Source organism: Beta vulgaris, chromosome 2 (genome assembly GCF_026745355.1).
Source record: "Beta vulgaris subsp. vulgaris cultivar EL10 chromosome 2, EL10.2, whole genome shotgun sequence".
Classification (NCBI taxonomy): Eukaryota; Viridiplantae; Streptophyta; class Magnoliopsida; order Caryophyllales; family Amaranthaceae; genus Beta; species Beta vulgaris.
This window is the reverse complement of record NC_079203.1, coordinates 5,132,488-5,146,892: the sequence shown is the minus strand read 5'-3', so window position 1 is coordinate 5,146,892 and position 14,405 is coordinate 5,132,488. Positions and strand designations below refer to the sequence as shown.

The 14,405-nt window shown below is 35.2% G+C and overlaps 1 protein-coding gene across 2 annotated transcripts; it reads left to right on the top strand.

Annotated features, from left to right (window-relative positions):
- Positions 1-3,061: 3,061 nt before the first annotated feature.
- Positions 3,062-14,231, top strand: LOC104887603 (uncharacterized). Of its 2 annotated transcripts, none has more exons than XM_057392446.1 (7): positions 3,062-3,635; positions 4,914-5,113; positions 8,050-8,796; positions 10,426-10,576; positions 11,246-11,422; positions 12,605-12,774; positions 13,645-14,231. In XM_057392446.1, exons 1-7 carry the CDS (start codon positions 3,323-3,325, stop codon positions 13,750-13,752), a joined length of 1,866 nt encoding a protein of 621 aa, XP_057248429.1. In that variant the 5' UTR covers positions 3,062-3,322; the 3' UTR covers positions 13,753-14,231. The 2 variants fall into 2 exon arrangements, with proteins under 2 accessions (XP_057248429.1, XP_010670576.2); XM_010672274.3 differs by having other exon boundaries at positions 3,070-3,635; positions 8,050-8,688.
- Positions 14,232-14,405: the final 174 nt, after the last annotated feature.

Sequence of the window (14,405 nt, the reverse complement as noted above, 5' to 3'; positions counted from 1 at the left end):
AGATGCATACCATTGGGGAATCTGGAATGGAGAGGCTTTTGTGATAGTAGTATTTAAGTTGTTTCTAGGAGTTTATATTTTCAGACTTTAGCTTTAAGTTGGTGTGTTTCAGTTCAAACATTGTTTGACTCTTATTTCATAAGTTTAATAAAGTTGGTTTTGTTTTAGTAAGTTTTCCGCTGCAAAATTCTGAGTAAGCCGAAACGTTATCACACGGGCGATAATGCCTGGGTAATTCTCTAGATTTGTTATAAAAGTATTTTCTAGAAAGAGAGAATTATCGGGATGTTACAATTATTGTCATCAGTGGTTGACCAATGAATTTTGTTAATATGGACGTGAGAGAGAAACAAATAATGAACTCAAAAGCAATAAAAACAGACAACAGATTTACGTGGTTCACCAATTTGACTACATCTACGGCGGAGAGAGAATATTTTATTATGAGAGGAAAACCAGATTACAGAGAGAATACAGACTAATTCGGCGTTTTTAACCGAGGTACAAATAACCTATTTATACTCAGCGGCCAAAACCGCGTTTTCCGCATAAAGCGCCGACCCGCCCGGGCGGCCCGGGAGAAATCCGCCCGACCGGGCGGAACCCAGCTCTCCAGAAATGCTTGCGCGCCCGACCGGGCGAGATGCGCCCGACCTGCCCAGGCGGAGCGTAGGACGAAAACAGTTTCGTCAGTTCTTCGTAAAACAGTCATAACTTTCTCGTTTCTCAGCAGAATTGGGCGTATGACCTATCGTTGGAAAGCTCTTGGAACAAGCTATCACCTCCACTTTGAATTACATCAAAACCATTTATATATTGAGAGATATGTGCATTCAAAGTCAACCTTATGCCATTCCTTCTTCACGCATTCTACCAAACACCATTAAGTCACTATTCTTACAAATTTAATTTTGAGGGTACGGACATACAACAAACACAAAAATAGTGAAAAAAGTTCACAAAAATTGTTCATTACATAAGAATAGAAAAGTAAAATCAAAATGTGAACGGACCCCATAAAATCCGAATATCACATATAAAATGATTACAAAAATAAAACAAACGATATTAATTGAACTCAACCCAAGATGATCACTTCAATTTAGAATAACAAAAGTTCCCACCATCAAACATGTGACCTCTAAGCTACAAGGAGAAACTCGTACCAACTACACCAAATACTACTTGTTTACTTTTATGCATGGAATTGATAATAATTGAAGGAAATATTGGAAACGGATCTAGAAATCTGTCTTTATTTCAAAGTCAGACTTTAAAATCCGTCTCTAATTTAGATACAAAACTGAATTTTCGTCTCTATAATTGAATTTATTTCTCTAAAGCGCATTATAAAAAATGTCTACTTGTCTAAATTAGAGACTAGTATAAAAATTCGTCCCTAATTTAGAGATGAATGTATATATATGTCTTTAATTTAGAGACATATATATGAATTCTTCTCTAAAATGCATTATTAAAAATACCTGATCATCTAAATTAGAGACGAAAATAAAAATCCGTCTCTAAATTAGAGAGACGAATTTGAATTTTCGTCTCGAATTTCGAGACAGATTCTCTTGCATTATAAAACATATTTACTAGACTAAATTAGAGACGGAATTAAAATTCGTCCCTGATTTAGAAACAGAGATAAAAAAACGCGTTCCTAATTTAGAGACTGAATTTAAAAATCCGTTTCTAAATTTAAAAATTCGTCTCTAAATTAGATCTAACTTCTTTGACAAAGAATGGAGAAATTGGTAAAACACACCGAAAACAAATTTATAAGCTGTCTCTAACTTAGGAACGAATTTCAAAACCCGCCTCTATATTATTTTAGAAACATATTATTATTTTCCGTTTCTAAATTAGAAACGGATTTGTATCCGTTTCTAAAATTCCGTCGCTATATGAGCGTGTTTTTGTAGTGATAACAAATAATAGATAAAAGTCAACAATTTAGGTAGAAAAATGTCATACAACAAAGATAGCATAGTAATATATCCAAGATACTAAAACAGTAAAACAAAAGTTATAAGTATAAAGTTTAGACATAGTCATCTAGTAGGCTACTACCCTAGCAAATTTTTAAGCAATATACTAGTCGAACAACAGAATTTGAGTCAATAAACACGAGTTTAAAAAGAAATTTAAAAACCCCAATTTTTGAATTTCTAAATAGCAAATTGCCAAATAATTACAACCAAACAATCCAATGCATTTTCAAGAAATACCTAGAAAATGAAAAACCAAGATCTATAATACCCATTTGCTAAAATCTTCAAACTAAGAAAATAAATAAAAAAAATCACAAATTCAACAAATACAAACTCACCCCCCAAGGAAAAAAATTCGACAACAAATTCCACATTTCCTCAAAAACCTAGAAATCAAAAGCAAAAACTCGAACCTTTCCACCAAAATAAATAGTTCCTATATCAAGAGAATTTGAATCAGTGTTGGAAAAATCCACCATTATTGAATAATTTGAGAATTGAGAGAGAGAGAAAGAGGAGCGTGAATTGAAGAGTGAGAGAGAAGCATTTTGAAATTTGAATTCACGTGATTTTTCTAATAAGCATGAAGAGGATTGGATGACTTTCTTATGTTTTCTAGTCATAAGTTTTTACATTTTCACATAGCTTTTTTCCTTTTTTCTTTTTAGAAAACCTAATTTTTGCGCACTCTCATGTACCAGCCTAGGTCCGCCACTGACTGTAATTCTTATTCTGTTATTTATATCAAATAGTTTAACTTATACCCAAACTATTAATCTAGAAGGACACACCCATCATTTTACCAAACTATCTACTCACAAACCTTTTGCTACCCATCCATTTTCTTTCCAAGCTATCCTATGCTATGGGTGTCTAATTCTAGTAAAATCTTCCTAAAGGTATCCCTAAAAGCCAAGAAGAAACCATCTTATTCTTATACTCCTAATTCCTAAGTCCTAAGTCCTAGTGGACAAGTGGGTTGCGCTTATCCACAACCATGTGCTACTAAACTATCTTTACATTACATTTGCCGTTTGCGCCGACGTTTAAAAAAACTTAAAATTCCAGCTAACTCCTCATTTTTATTCATTTCATCTCAATCTCCAACCATTTATTACTTCACTTTTCTGCTACCCTTCAATACTGCTCACAGAATCTTCTTCGTACTTTTAACAATAAGTACCTCAATTTCCAAGTCAAACTCGTACAAACAAAATCCCCCAATTATTTCGCACCTTCACATCAAATCAAAATCGAAATCAATTAAACCCTAGAATCACTCTTCTTCACATCTGAATGCCTGCAATTCTCTCTCTTCCAACAAGATGACGACGCCATGCAACTCTCAATTCTCTCTCCTCCTCAATTTCATCTCTCGTCGACTTTACCACTCGTCTGGATCAATTGATTCTACTTATTGCAATAATTCTCAACAAATTTTGAAGGATTATGCTATTCGAGAGATTAATCTCTTGCTTTGGTTAACTTTTATCGGATTTACAGCTCTTTTGATTAGGAAACTTGCTCTTATTTTCAAATTATGGTCTCATGGAAGTCGGATTCCTGGTCCTCCTTCTCCTTCTTTCTATGGTCATTCGGTGCTTTTTTCTGGAGCTCATCCTCATGTGGATCTCACTGGTGAATTTTAATTTTTTTTTTGAGATTTTTTTTGATGTTTTTCTAGTGTTTTGTGTAAATTTGAGCTGAAATGTGGAATTCTTTGACTTGATTATGTTAAGATATGAGGTGTTGATTGATGTTGTTCTCACTGGTAATTTTTTATTTTTTTAGATTTTTTTTGATGATTTTTTAGTGTTGTGTGTAAATTTGAGCTGATTGTGGAATTCTTTGACTTGATTATGTAAGATATGAGGTGTTGATTGATGTTGTTCTTACTGTAATATTTTATTTTTTGAGATTTTTTTGATGATTTTTTAGTGTGTGGTGTAAATTTGAGCTGAAATTGTGGAATTATTTGACTTGATTATGTAAGTTATGACTAGTTATGAGTTGTTGATGTTGTTCAGCTTGTCGGTTAGGTTATAGATGCTTGAATTTGAACTTTTGATGTTAATGGGAACTGGAGGTGGAATTATGATAATCAAAATGAATATGCTAATGTGTCTCACTTTTATTGATTTGAATGGAGTTTGTATAATTTCAAACGGACATCGATTGGAGTTCGGATATTCAATTCTTGCTGGCTGTGGTTGTTGTATTGATGTTGGAATCTTTCTGGTGGTGTATTAGTTTACAGATATCCTGTGCATTATTTTGCATATTTTCCGTCTGTGTACCCAGTGTTGAACCACCAGTGACCTACATGATTTGTTTTAAAATATTCTTTAGGATTATTATCGCAGTCTAAAATCTAGGTATTGTGATGTTTTAATCAAGGAGTTGAATTGTCATTACTGTTGATTTCAAATCAAGGATATATGATTGAGTTATACTAAGGTTTGTCATAGGTTCGTTGGTGTAAATTTCACCTTGTAATATGAGGAATCTTAATTAATGAAAGATTTTCATATTAAGGCCTTGCCTGACATCAACAGTCATGGTGATATGTATGGCACTCGGTTTTTGATCTTTAGCTTTTACCTTGTAAACTAATAGAAGTAATTTCTTACAGCTGTAAAAATAATGTGCTTTAACTGAGAAAGTGAACTAGTGAACTATAAGTTTACTTTTGTACAATTACCCAAATCTTGTACTTCTATACCTCAATGAAAATGTCACGAAATATTCCATGATAAAGTGGTAGTACCAATTGTTTTACAACTCAAGTGGTGATCAATTGAGGACATATGAGAAGCATCGCAACATTATTTGGTGTTTTTATAAAAGCTTTTTTTTTTTTCTTTACAAACCTTCTTTATTTCCTTTTGTGGTCTAATTTTCTAATTTTTATTTCAGAACTCTTGAATAAATCACATGAGAAGTATGGATCAATCATAAAGCTGTGGCTAAGTCCTACTCAGCTTCTAGTGTCTATAAAGGATCCTCTAGTTATAAATGAATTGCTGCTGAAGGCTGCCGATAAATTGCCTTTGATAGGGAGGGTGTATCGTTTGGCCTTTGGGCAGTCAAGCTTCTTTGTCTCTTCGTTTGAAAAGGTATGCCGTAATCCATATGGAAATTTACGTTTAATATTTTTGAAAGGACATACTGTAAATAAAGGTTTCCCTTTCCTTCCATCTATATCATTATTTGTTCTTTTCTTTTTGTGTGGTAAGTTGCTTCTTTTTCTGGTACTAATTTTGTGTTGTTTCTAGGAGTCATGTTTTAACCTTATACTCCCTCCGTTTTTTGAAGATCTACTTGTTTATTGTAGATATACACTTTAAGGGAAATTGGAGAGAGTGTGTAAAAAGTGGGTCCACTTGGTTTCTTTACTTTTTTAGTGAGCATAAAGAGTGTGGGTTTATTATATTCTAAGGGAGATAAAGAGCATGGAAGAGAGAGAGTGCGGGCCAAGGACGATTAAGTTATTATATATCTTTTGCCAAATGAGGAATAAATCATTGTGAGTAGATCTTTTAAAAACGGATGGAAAGAAAGCAAGTAGATCTTCAAAAATCGGAGGGAGTATGTCTAAGTACTAAAATTTTAACCTTATGCTGCATATTAAAATGACAAACAACACTTTCCTTTGGAGGCATCTAGAGATCCAAAATTTATTTTAACGTCCAACTTTCAACGATAAGTTCTATATTTACATCTTAGAACATATTTTTTGGTTTTATTTGGCTAATTTTTTGGTGGCCCGAAGTTTAGCATTTCTCTCAAACTTTTACCCCATGCTATTTTTGACTGCCAAAGTAGCAATGACTTCATGAGGTTTTGAAATATGAAATGCTCTTTTTGAGTGATGGATGTAACACTAACACAATTATTTAACACCAATATGAACATTTTACCAAGCTTTTTCCTTCATTAAAAATTGAAATCAGCAGCAACTTCAGGAGAACTCTACACTCTCTTTCTTCCTCCTCTTCTCTATTCAGATATGATATGTCCTTGAAAATATCAGATTAAGTTACTAACGCAAGGCTTTAATTTTTTCTATATAATCTAACATTTGTATTTGCAATTTAAATTTTCAGATATGAAATCACGTAATCTAAGATCTTTCCTTCCCTCTTGTCCAGTCTGTTATACACATTTCAGATGTGAAATAACTCACTAAGTAACTGAAAAAGTATGTTTATATCGTCAATAGCACGTACTACTGCCAATATGATCTCGAAATCACTTTTTTTCGAAATAGCAATAATCATGATATTCCTTAAAATGCATCACGTGTGAATCTACTGGAAAGTGTAAATTATACGTTCTCTATTTCCTCAAAATTACAATAGTTTTAACTTTTGCACTATTCACATACTTCATTCATAACCTATCTGTTAACTGATATATAAACACAAATGTTATAATGTGATTTGTTATTCGATTGGTCTCAATGTATATTTTAAGCATATTAACTTTTTATAATTTTTATTTATGTATCATCCGTTTCTAATTGTTCTTCCTGGTTTCTCTCCTAGGGTGTTTCAGAAAGTTCTTTCTAGAGGGAATATTACCTTGTTTGGTCAACAAAAAATAATAGAGTGCTAAAAAGAAAGAGAGAAGTATTAAAATAATAAAATGTAAGAGAAGTTCAAAAAAGTGAGTGAGAGATTGCAAAAAGTAGGTTCCTGTTGGAAGAACATTTCGATACGGAGGGAGTATATAGGTAAAGATATTAAAGGTCAAGTTTTGCGTTGGCGAATCTGCAAGTCAAATTGTTGCAACTTTTAGAAAACACAGGAAGTATATCGCATGCCTATTACACGAACATATGCTTGCATATGCACTTTCATGCATTTGAAGGTCAAATGCCAAAAGTATCCCTTGGCAAACAGGGTTAAGATAGGATTTCTCTAACATAAATGACAGTATTCAGTTCCTTAATATCCTCCTGACAGTTAGCAGTCTATGTACAAGCAACATACTTGTACCTGCTGAAGCTTTCTATGCAATATCAGAGGACCTCTTTGCTACACACTTGTTCTTACTGTAGCTTATTATGCATTTGGCTAGAGGAGAGCTGTCTCTAATTTCTATTCATCATAGTTTCTCGGTGGTAGTTTATGGGCTGGGCTTATCAGAATGCTGGCTGAAATTCCAAAAGTGGACCTATCTACTATACCAAACAATGGTGATACACCTGTGTCACTGGTGTACCCACTGTTCTTTAATCTGTAAACATTTCTTGGAGTATTTTTCTGCAAGATCAGCCAATTTGGGGCTTAGACAATAGTTGGAGATGAAATTGGCAATGGAGAAGGAGGGAAGGATGGACATGACAGAGGAGATTGGAGAAAGGGAGTTATGCTCAAGGAGAAGAATAATGTTAGTTTTGGGCTTCCAGTACTTTTACTAACTTTTTTTATATATTATGAGGGCATAAAAGTATCAAATCTTGATAGAAGCAATAATGCGTGTTGCATGAAGGTTAATTTGACGACCTTTGCCACTTCAAGGTGGTTTCAGAATCTCAAGTGATACAAAATTGCGTAACACAGGATTAATATGGTAAAAGTGTCAAGACACATGATTACTCTAATTTTTATGCTTTCACTTGCTGAATTTTACCATCTGACTAGAAGATCTCTTTAGTTCTTTTGGGTTGGGGGTTACTAAGCTTTTTACAGGACTTTTTATTGGTTCTGCTCATCTTGAATGTTGGGTACTGTAGAAGGTGCAAATTTGCCAGGGATGCAAACTATTGGCCCCATATAGTGTATACCACCTGTACCCCTTCGAAGTTGGTGCCTTTGGGGGGGGGGGGACAGGACCATCAATTCGTTAGTTGATGATTGAAATTTTTTTTGAAATATATTTTCAATTATATGAACGAATAGGTATCTCTGTGTTTACTGTCTTGAAAATTTAATATTCTAATACCTCAGTGATATGCAATTTACATTGTTTCTTAGGAATTTGTAATTTCCTGGAGTACTTTATCTTTGCTTTGGATGCATTATCAATATATTGTGTGTTGCTGCAGGTCAAAAGAAGAAGAGAAGCATTGGCAGTGGAGTTGAATGGGAAATTGCTTGATAAAGCAAATGCAATGACTGATAGAGCTGTAGACTCTGTAATGGAAAGAATATGTGACATTATGAACAAGGGAACCCTTGATTGTGAAATGTTTTCCCAACACATGGCCTTCTCCATCTTAGGAGCCACATTTTTTGGTGATGCTTTCTTTGTTTGGTCCAAGGCTAATGCTTACGAGGAGCTTCTCATAAGGATTGCAAAGGATGCTTGTTTTTGGGCATCGTATAAAGTTCCTCCATTCTGGAAACAAGGTTACTGGAAGTATCAGCATCTGTGCACAAAGCTGAAAGCCTTAACTCAAGATATTGTTCAGCAGTGCCAGCTGAACTACAAAATGCTGTGCCAACCCAATTGCCACAACAATCCTAAAACGAATGGAGGGGAAGCTGCATCTGATATAAGCTATACTAATGGTGTGGTGAAGCTTGAGAATTCAAGCTCACAAGAGCCCTGTTGTCATTTGAATCAACGGGAAGAGTCCTGTGGATATGTCATGGGAATGATGTTCCATGGGTGCCTAACTACTGCTGGTTTGATTGGCAATGTCCTAGCCAGACTTGCAATGCATCCTGAGATACAGGAAAAGGTAAAGTTTTTTGATTCCATATCTCTAAAAGCATTCTTTCTGTATACAATTTTGCACTCCTTGGCTGGTTCGCAGCTTGCATTTGCTCCTGTGGATGGTGGTAGCCTGGTAGGTACACTTTAGTATTTGATTCGGCTTTCAGTGACTATGCATTGTTGATTGTGTAGAATGCCTATTTCATGTGTTTGAACTTTGAATTTTTTTCTCGACGTGCTCTTTCACATGCTACTATTATATACCCCACATCTCTTCTTTCATGTTCTTGTTTGGATGAGCATTAGAGAAAAATCTAAATTAGATCTACTCTGCAAGAGAATTTCCCTCTCTATCTTCATAGTATGTCGGCATCATTATATCTTGCATATAATATCTCTAGTTCATAGAAAAGAAGCCAAGGTTGCTAACCATTGTCCAAATTTGCTTGAGCCTCTTTTGTGTGCAACTTTATAGTATGCGTCTTAAGCTGGTGCTTTCTGCTCATTTAGGGAAACCATTTTGTACCCTGATCATGAGAAGCCTTTTTTGAGTGGTAAACTGTTGGAATTCAGGACAAAGAGCCTTCTGTAGGAATTGTGATCTCTTTAACTGAATTGTCAGTGACCATGAGGTCCGTTGACTAGGGGGGCATAAGAAGGATTTCTCATAGGTATTTATTTGCTTTTGCATGTTGATGATAGCAAGTTCTTCTGTTCTCTAACTTCTAATTGTTGACTTCTAAAAGAACTTCTAATTGTTAATATCTTTTCATATCTAAGAAAAATGATCAACATCTTCTCTGAAAGATTATCCATGAGTCCATGTAGCCAAATGAACTAGTGCAGTTGCAATGCTGAATTTTCATCTTCCTGAATCATGGCATCAGTTTGCATGTTTTGTATGCATGCCAGATGTTATTTACATGTTGAGGGTAGCAACTTCTCTCTTTTTAGTTCTTTTCTTTTTATCAAAGAATTCCCATGAAGACGATGCAGTCGCATGAAATAGTGCAGTTTTAATGCTGAATATTCGTCTTTCTGGCATCATTTTGGAGCTGCTTTTTGCAGAATTTTACACACACACACACAGAGAATACCTAAATGGTGGTCCAACCAAGGGGGGGGGGGGGTTTCAGGGTGACTCATAGAAGTCTCTATACATTGACCCCTCTCCCCCAAACTAAAGGACCCTTCTTTTAGTTAAATTTTTAGGAACTTTTGAAGCATGTTCCTAGAAGTATTTTAGTAGAACAGCAATCGTTCTAGACTGGGGGACTGAGTGTTAGGGCGCTGGAGGTATATTGTCCTTGACAAGGGGGAGGGGGTTTCAAAACCTTGATGCTTTTACGGATTCTTCTGTCTCTGCTGAGCAAAACAGGCTGTGATGTTGGCATATAACTTGTAGAAATAAAATTCTTTTCAAACTTTGTGGACTCATAAATGCTAAATTCATTGATCTCATGGTTTACTATCGTCCTTGTACATTACTTGTTCATTATTGTTACTCATTCTTATTGTTTGACGACCATTCCCCATCTTTTACTTTTTTTAAGTGTTGTATTGAGTGGGTTGGTAGTTGTTTCTTTTTGCCTGTGGGGTAGGAGAAATGCAGGATTGTGGGTACCATGTTACCTAAAAGAGAAATGGAGCAATCTTTAGGGACAAACCAAAATTTGGAATATGGAGCATTCTTTTAGGGATAGATGGATACAAATACAATAAAGGGAGCATCTAACATTTGTCTGCTGATTTCTATATGCAGATATATGCAGAGGTAATTACTGTAAGAAAGCGATCTGATAAGCTAAGAAAGCAAGATGTCAGTGAGATGCACCTCTTATTGGCTACCATGTATGAATCTGCTCGTCTCCTTCCTGCTGGACCTCTGCTGCAGAGATGCTCTTTGGGACAAGGTATGAATCTTTGAGTGCATTCAAGACAATTGGTCTATTTTACAGGTATGCTGTCTAGAAGAGGGTAATTATATAGTAGTGAGAGACTGAGAGTTGATGAATTCCCGTATCAATTTGATCACATTTAGAGTTGTTTAGCCTGCAATGTATGAAGAAGGTATGTGACTTAAGGTGCTTTAAGTTTTGATGATCTTTGTTATTAGTTGAATGCAATTATGCACATTGATAAGCTTAGGAGAATCATTCTCTGGCGTTATATTCTGTTCATGTAAGAGGGAATATTTATTTATTTTTAAAACAAATTGTATTTCATTAATGTAAGAAATAGATGGAGTTAGCAAGAAATAGGAGCTGCATATAGCTATTTATAGCAACATCATAGTTCCCTTTTTTTCTAAAATTTCATTGCAATGTATTGACTTGTAGCTTTGTCGGATACTCATCTCTCCCTTTCTTTTGGTTCTTTTAGAATATTAAGTCTTTTCACTCATGGGTTGGGTAACATAGGTTGGGACATTGGTGGACAGGAGGGGGGTTTGGTGTTGTTTGGAATCACTACAATTAATTTTAGCTTATGGACTTCTAGTTGTAGATAAAAACCCTTTGTACGGTGATTTTGTTTTTCTGGGCTCCATTGTGTACATATTGACGTTTCATTCTTTGTTCTAGACTTGGATCTTAAGAATGGGTTACACATTCCTGCTGGAGCTCTGCTTGTTGCACCCATACAGTTGGTTCAGATGGATGAATTCAACTGGGGAAGTGATGCTGCACAGTTTAATCCATACCGCTTTTTGTCAAAGTCTGAAAAGAGATCTGAAATTAGCAGAAGCTCCGAAACTACAGGTTTCTCCTTACCTACCTTACCAATTCATGCTTTTCTAACTATGGCTGTTGTTCAAGTGATATTTGCCCCCAGTTGGCTGTTTGTGATGCAGAGGCAGGATACCATCAGTTGGGGTAGAAAAATTTCTTATGAGAATAAAATCAGTATTTGATTTATCCGACTTTACAGTTTTTCTTTCTTGTTCTAAAGTTCCTTTAATGCAGCTCTTCTTCAATGACGAAGAAAAGCTTGTCAAATGTTTTCATCTTCAATCAAACACGTTTATATTTCAGTACTTCTCCGACTTTATACCAAAGCTTTTATATTCATTTAACATTGTCTTTTAGGTGTTTACCTCGGAAACCCTCACGTTTAGTTGTTACATCACGACCTGTGATAACCCCTAACTTGTAAAATTTCGTTAAAGTTAATGATTTTGGGGACGATTATATAAATGCATCCGCACCTTACATTACCTTTTGAAAATTAATCTACTTATAAGAGCTATCTTCTTTTTTAGCCTTATCTCATATATCATCGGGTTATTCTACCTCCGTTTCTTTTTGAATGCAAGGTTCCCCATTCTAGGAAGTTGCTTATTACTTGCAACATTGACATTTTTGGCATATATTCTTTCTCTCTCTCCTAGCACATGAAAGTCCTTTATTTTATCTCTTTCTGTCTCTCTCCTCTCCTTAATTCTTTTTTCATGCTCCAGTGTCTTTTTATTTAAGTATCAATCAAAATTTTGTAGAGGTGATATGGGGTGTAGAGGATATTGATATAGGACTCTTTACCTTTGAAATATCATCCCAAAAATCGCAAGTTATATGTCTCACAAGAAATTTCCTTTCTTTGTAAATGTAAGACCTGTACCTTTATATATTTTGTTCAATATGATAAATGATTTGACCCAGAAAAGAAATAGAATTATCTTTAAATGAAGTTTCTGAATTTACATTTTCATTCTTCCGTTATCACCATAAAATGCAGTATCTTTGTGCAATGACATAGTAATCAACTGACCTTCTCTTTGTCTAGATTTAGGGATTTCTGACGTCATTACATACTATTGTAGACACCTTATATCTTATGAATTGAAGGCGAGTATTTTATTTGAGTTTCTTATAAAGGAACTATGCTAAAGTGTACTATTTAGCTGCTCATGTCATCATCTTTCTTTTTGTTGCTATTTGGTTTAGATTCTGCTGAGATGCCTCCAGATTCGGGAGAGGGGTCATATATCCTAAGTGATCCATACAAGAACGCTGCATTTCTTCCATTTGGTTCAGGTCTGCGTGCATGTGTTGGCCAGAGGTTTGCTATTATGGGAATTGCATCTATATTTGCATCACTGCTTGAGCAGTATGAGGTTCGTGTTCTTACTGATTATTTGGGCTGTATTATCTCAGATAGATTTTTATCATCTTTGTTGAAGCTCATGCATGGGAATCTTGAACTTTTTGTCTATCTGATCTAGTGCCACATTTCATTATATGGGTTTGACTGGAAGGGGGGGGGGGGGGATCACAAGCATTGGGGATCATATCTGTGGTGCATAATTCTAGATTACTGAATGGCAAAGGCATTCTAAACAATTATAGTGCTAGATGATGGACATTGTGCAGCAAATAAATACCGATTTTTCTCTTTTCTCCGAAACCTTTCTTATTTGTGTATTTTCCTTTTCATGTTGATATTATTTGTCATTATTTGTGCTTTGACTGCTTTTACTGAACACCAAGCAAGATATGTTCTTTTGCCAATAATGGTAGAGCCTTTTGATAAATTAATTTGAGAGAAGTGAAGAACAAACTCAAGGTACAGAGTTCAAGTCATTCTAGCTTCCATCTTTTCCCGGATTTAAGATGTTATTACCCAATTTATGTTCTTCAATTATTATAAATGCAAAATGGCAATACTATCTTCGAATCAAAACCTTCGGACGACTGGTCCCCTGCTCTTATTTGTGTGTATATCCATATATCATTGTTAGTGATCCTTTTTAGTATCAGGAGATCATATACTAGTGTTAATGGTGTAGTTTTTTCTGTTTCTCGTACATCAATTGTTGCTTTCCCTTGTAGATGGGCTTTTTCTCTTAACAGTTAATCTAGCCTCTAGCCAATCTTATCTTTTGCTGGAATTCTGCAAATATATGCGACTTCTAATGAGATTGCTAGTGGACTTTATAGTCAAGTAGCATACATACCTAATTACTTTTATGTTACTGAAACTACAGGTAAAACTTCTACCTGGATCTTATATGGAGCCTAAGCCATTAATGACCAAATGTGTTCTTCAGCTTGTTCCCAGTCCAAAGATAGTTTTTGTCAGACGTGACGCCTGATTGTACCTCTGCCACGCAGCTACTGTTCCAACTGTACACTAGTTTGTTGTTCTTTATCTGTGTTCAACATGGTAAAGGAAGATATCTCAGTTTTCCAAGGTTGATTTGGGAGAAGTCTTTTCTTGCTTGTTCGCTGTCAATCGAGAGATGCTACATGAGTACAATTTGGGTGCTCGTGTTTTTTTCTCCTCGCATTTTTAAATGGCCTGAAGTGCTGGTTTGGATGCCGCAATTTTAGACAGGTTTTGAAGCTTTCTGGCCTAGCAACGAGCTTTGTGATTTTCCTCCCAACCTTTGGTTTTGTAAAGGGATTGTGTCTTGTTTTCTTTCTTTTTCTCCGTAAGGAGTTTATGTTGTAAAATCCTGATGTAATATAGCCGCAGCACTCCTCCGTTCAATCTGTTGCAATTCAGATGATGATGTCTCAAGTGTAGTTCGTAAACTGTTTCATTATATATTAATGTTTATGTTGTCTTCAACGTGACTTGGACTATTAGTTTCGAGTGAATGATAAGAGAGCTCGACGAGGCGTCCCAAGACTTTGGCCTTGGTTAGCAAATGACTTTAGGCTTTTAGCTTTTAACTCTGGTTAAATGACGAAAATTTGTTTGGTAAATCACTTCTCACTTTGTTATAGATTTTTAGACTTTCAA

What these genes read in the sequence shown, in the direction of transcription:
- LOC104887603 (XM_057392446.1), top strand. Translation starts at nt 3,323, where the DNA reads ATGACGACGCCATGCAACTCTCAATTCTCTCTCCTCCTCAATTTCATC. An exon ending in CTGTGGATGGTGGTAGCCTG is followed by an intron (nt 8,797 to 10,425) that starts GTAGGTACACTT and finishes TTCTATATGCAG; the next exon opens with ATATATGCAGAGGTAATTAC. An exon ending in CAGAAGCTCCGAAACTACAG is followed by an intron (nt 11,423 to 12,604) that starts GTTTCTCCTTAC and finishes TATTTGGTTTAG; the next exon opens with ATTCTGCTGAGATGCCTCCA.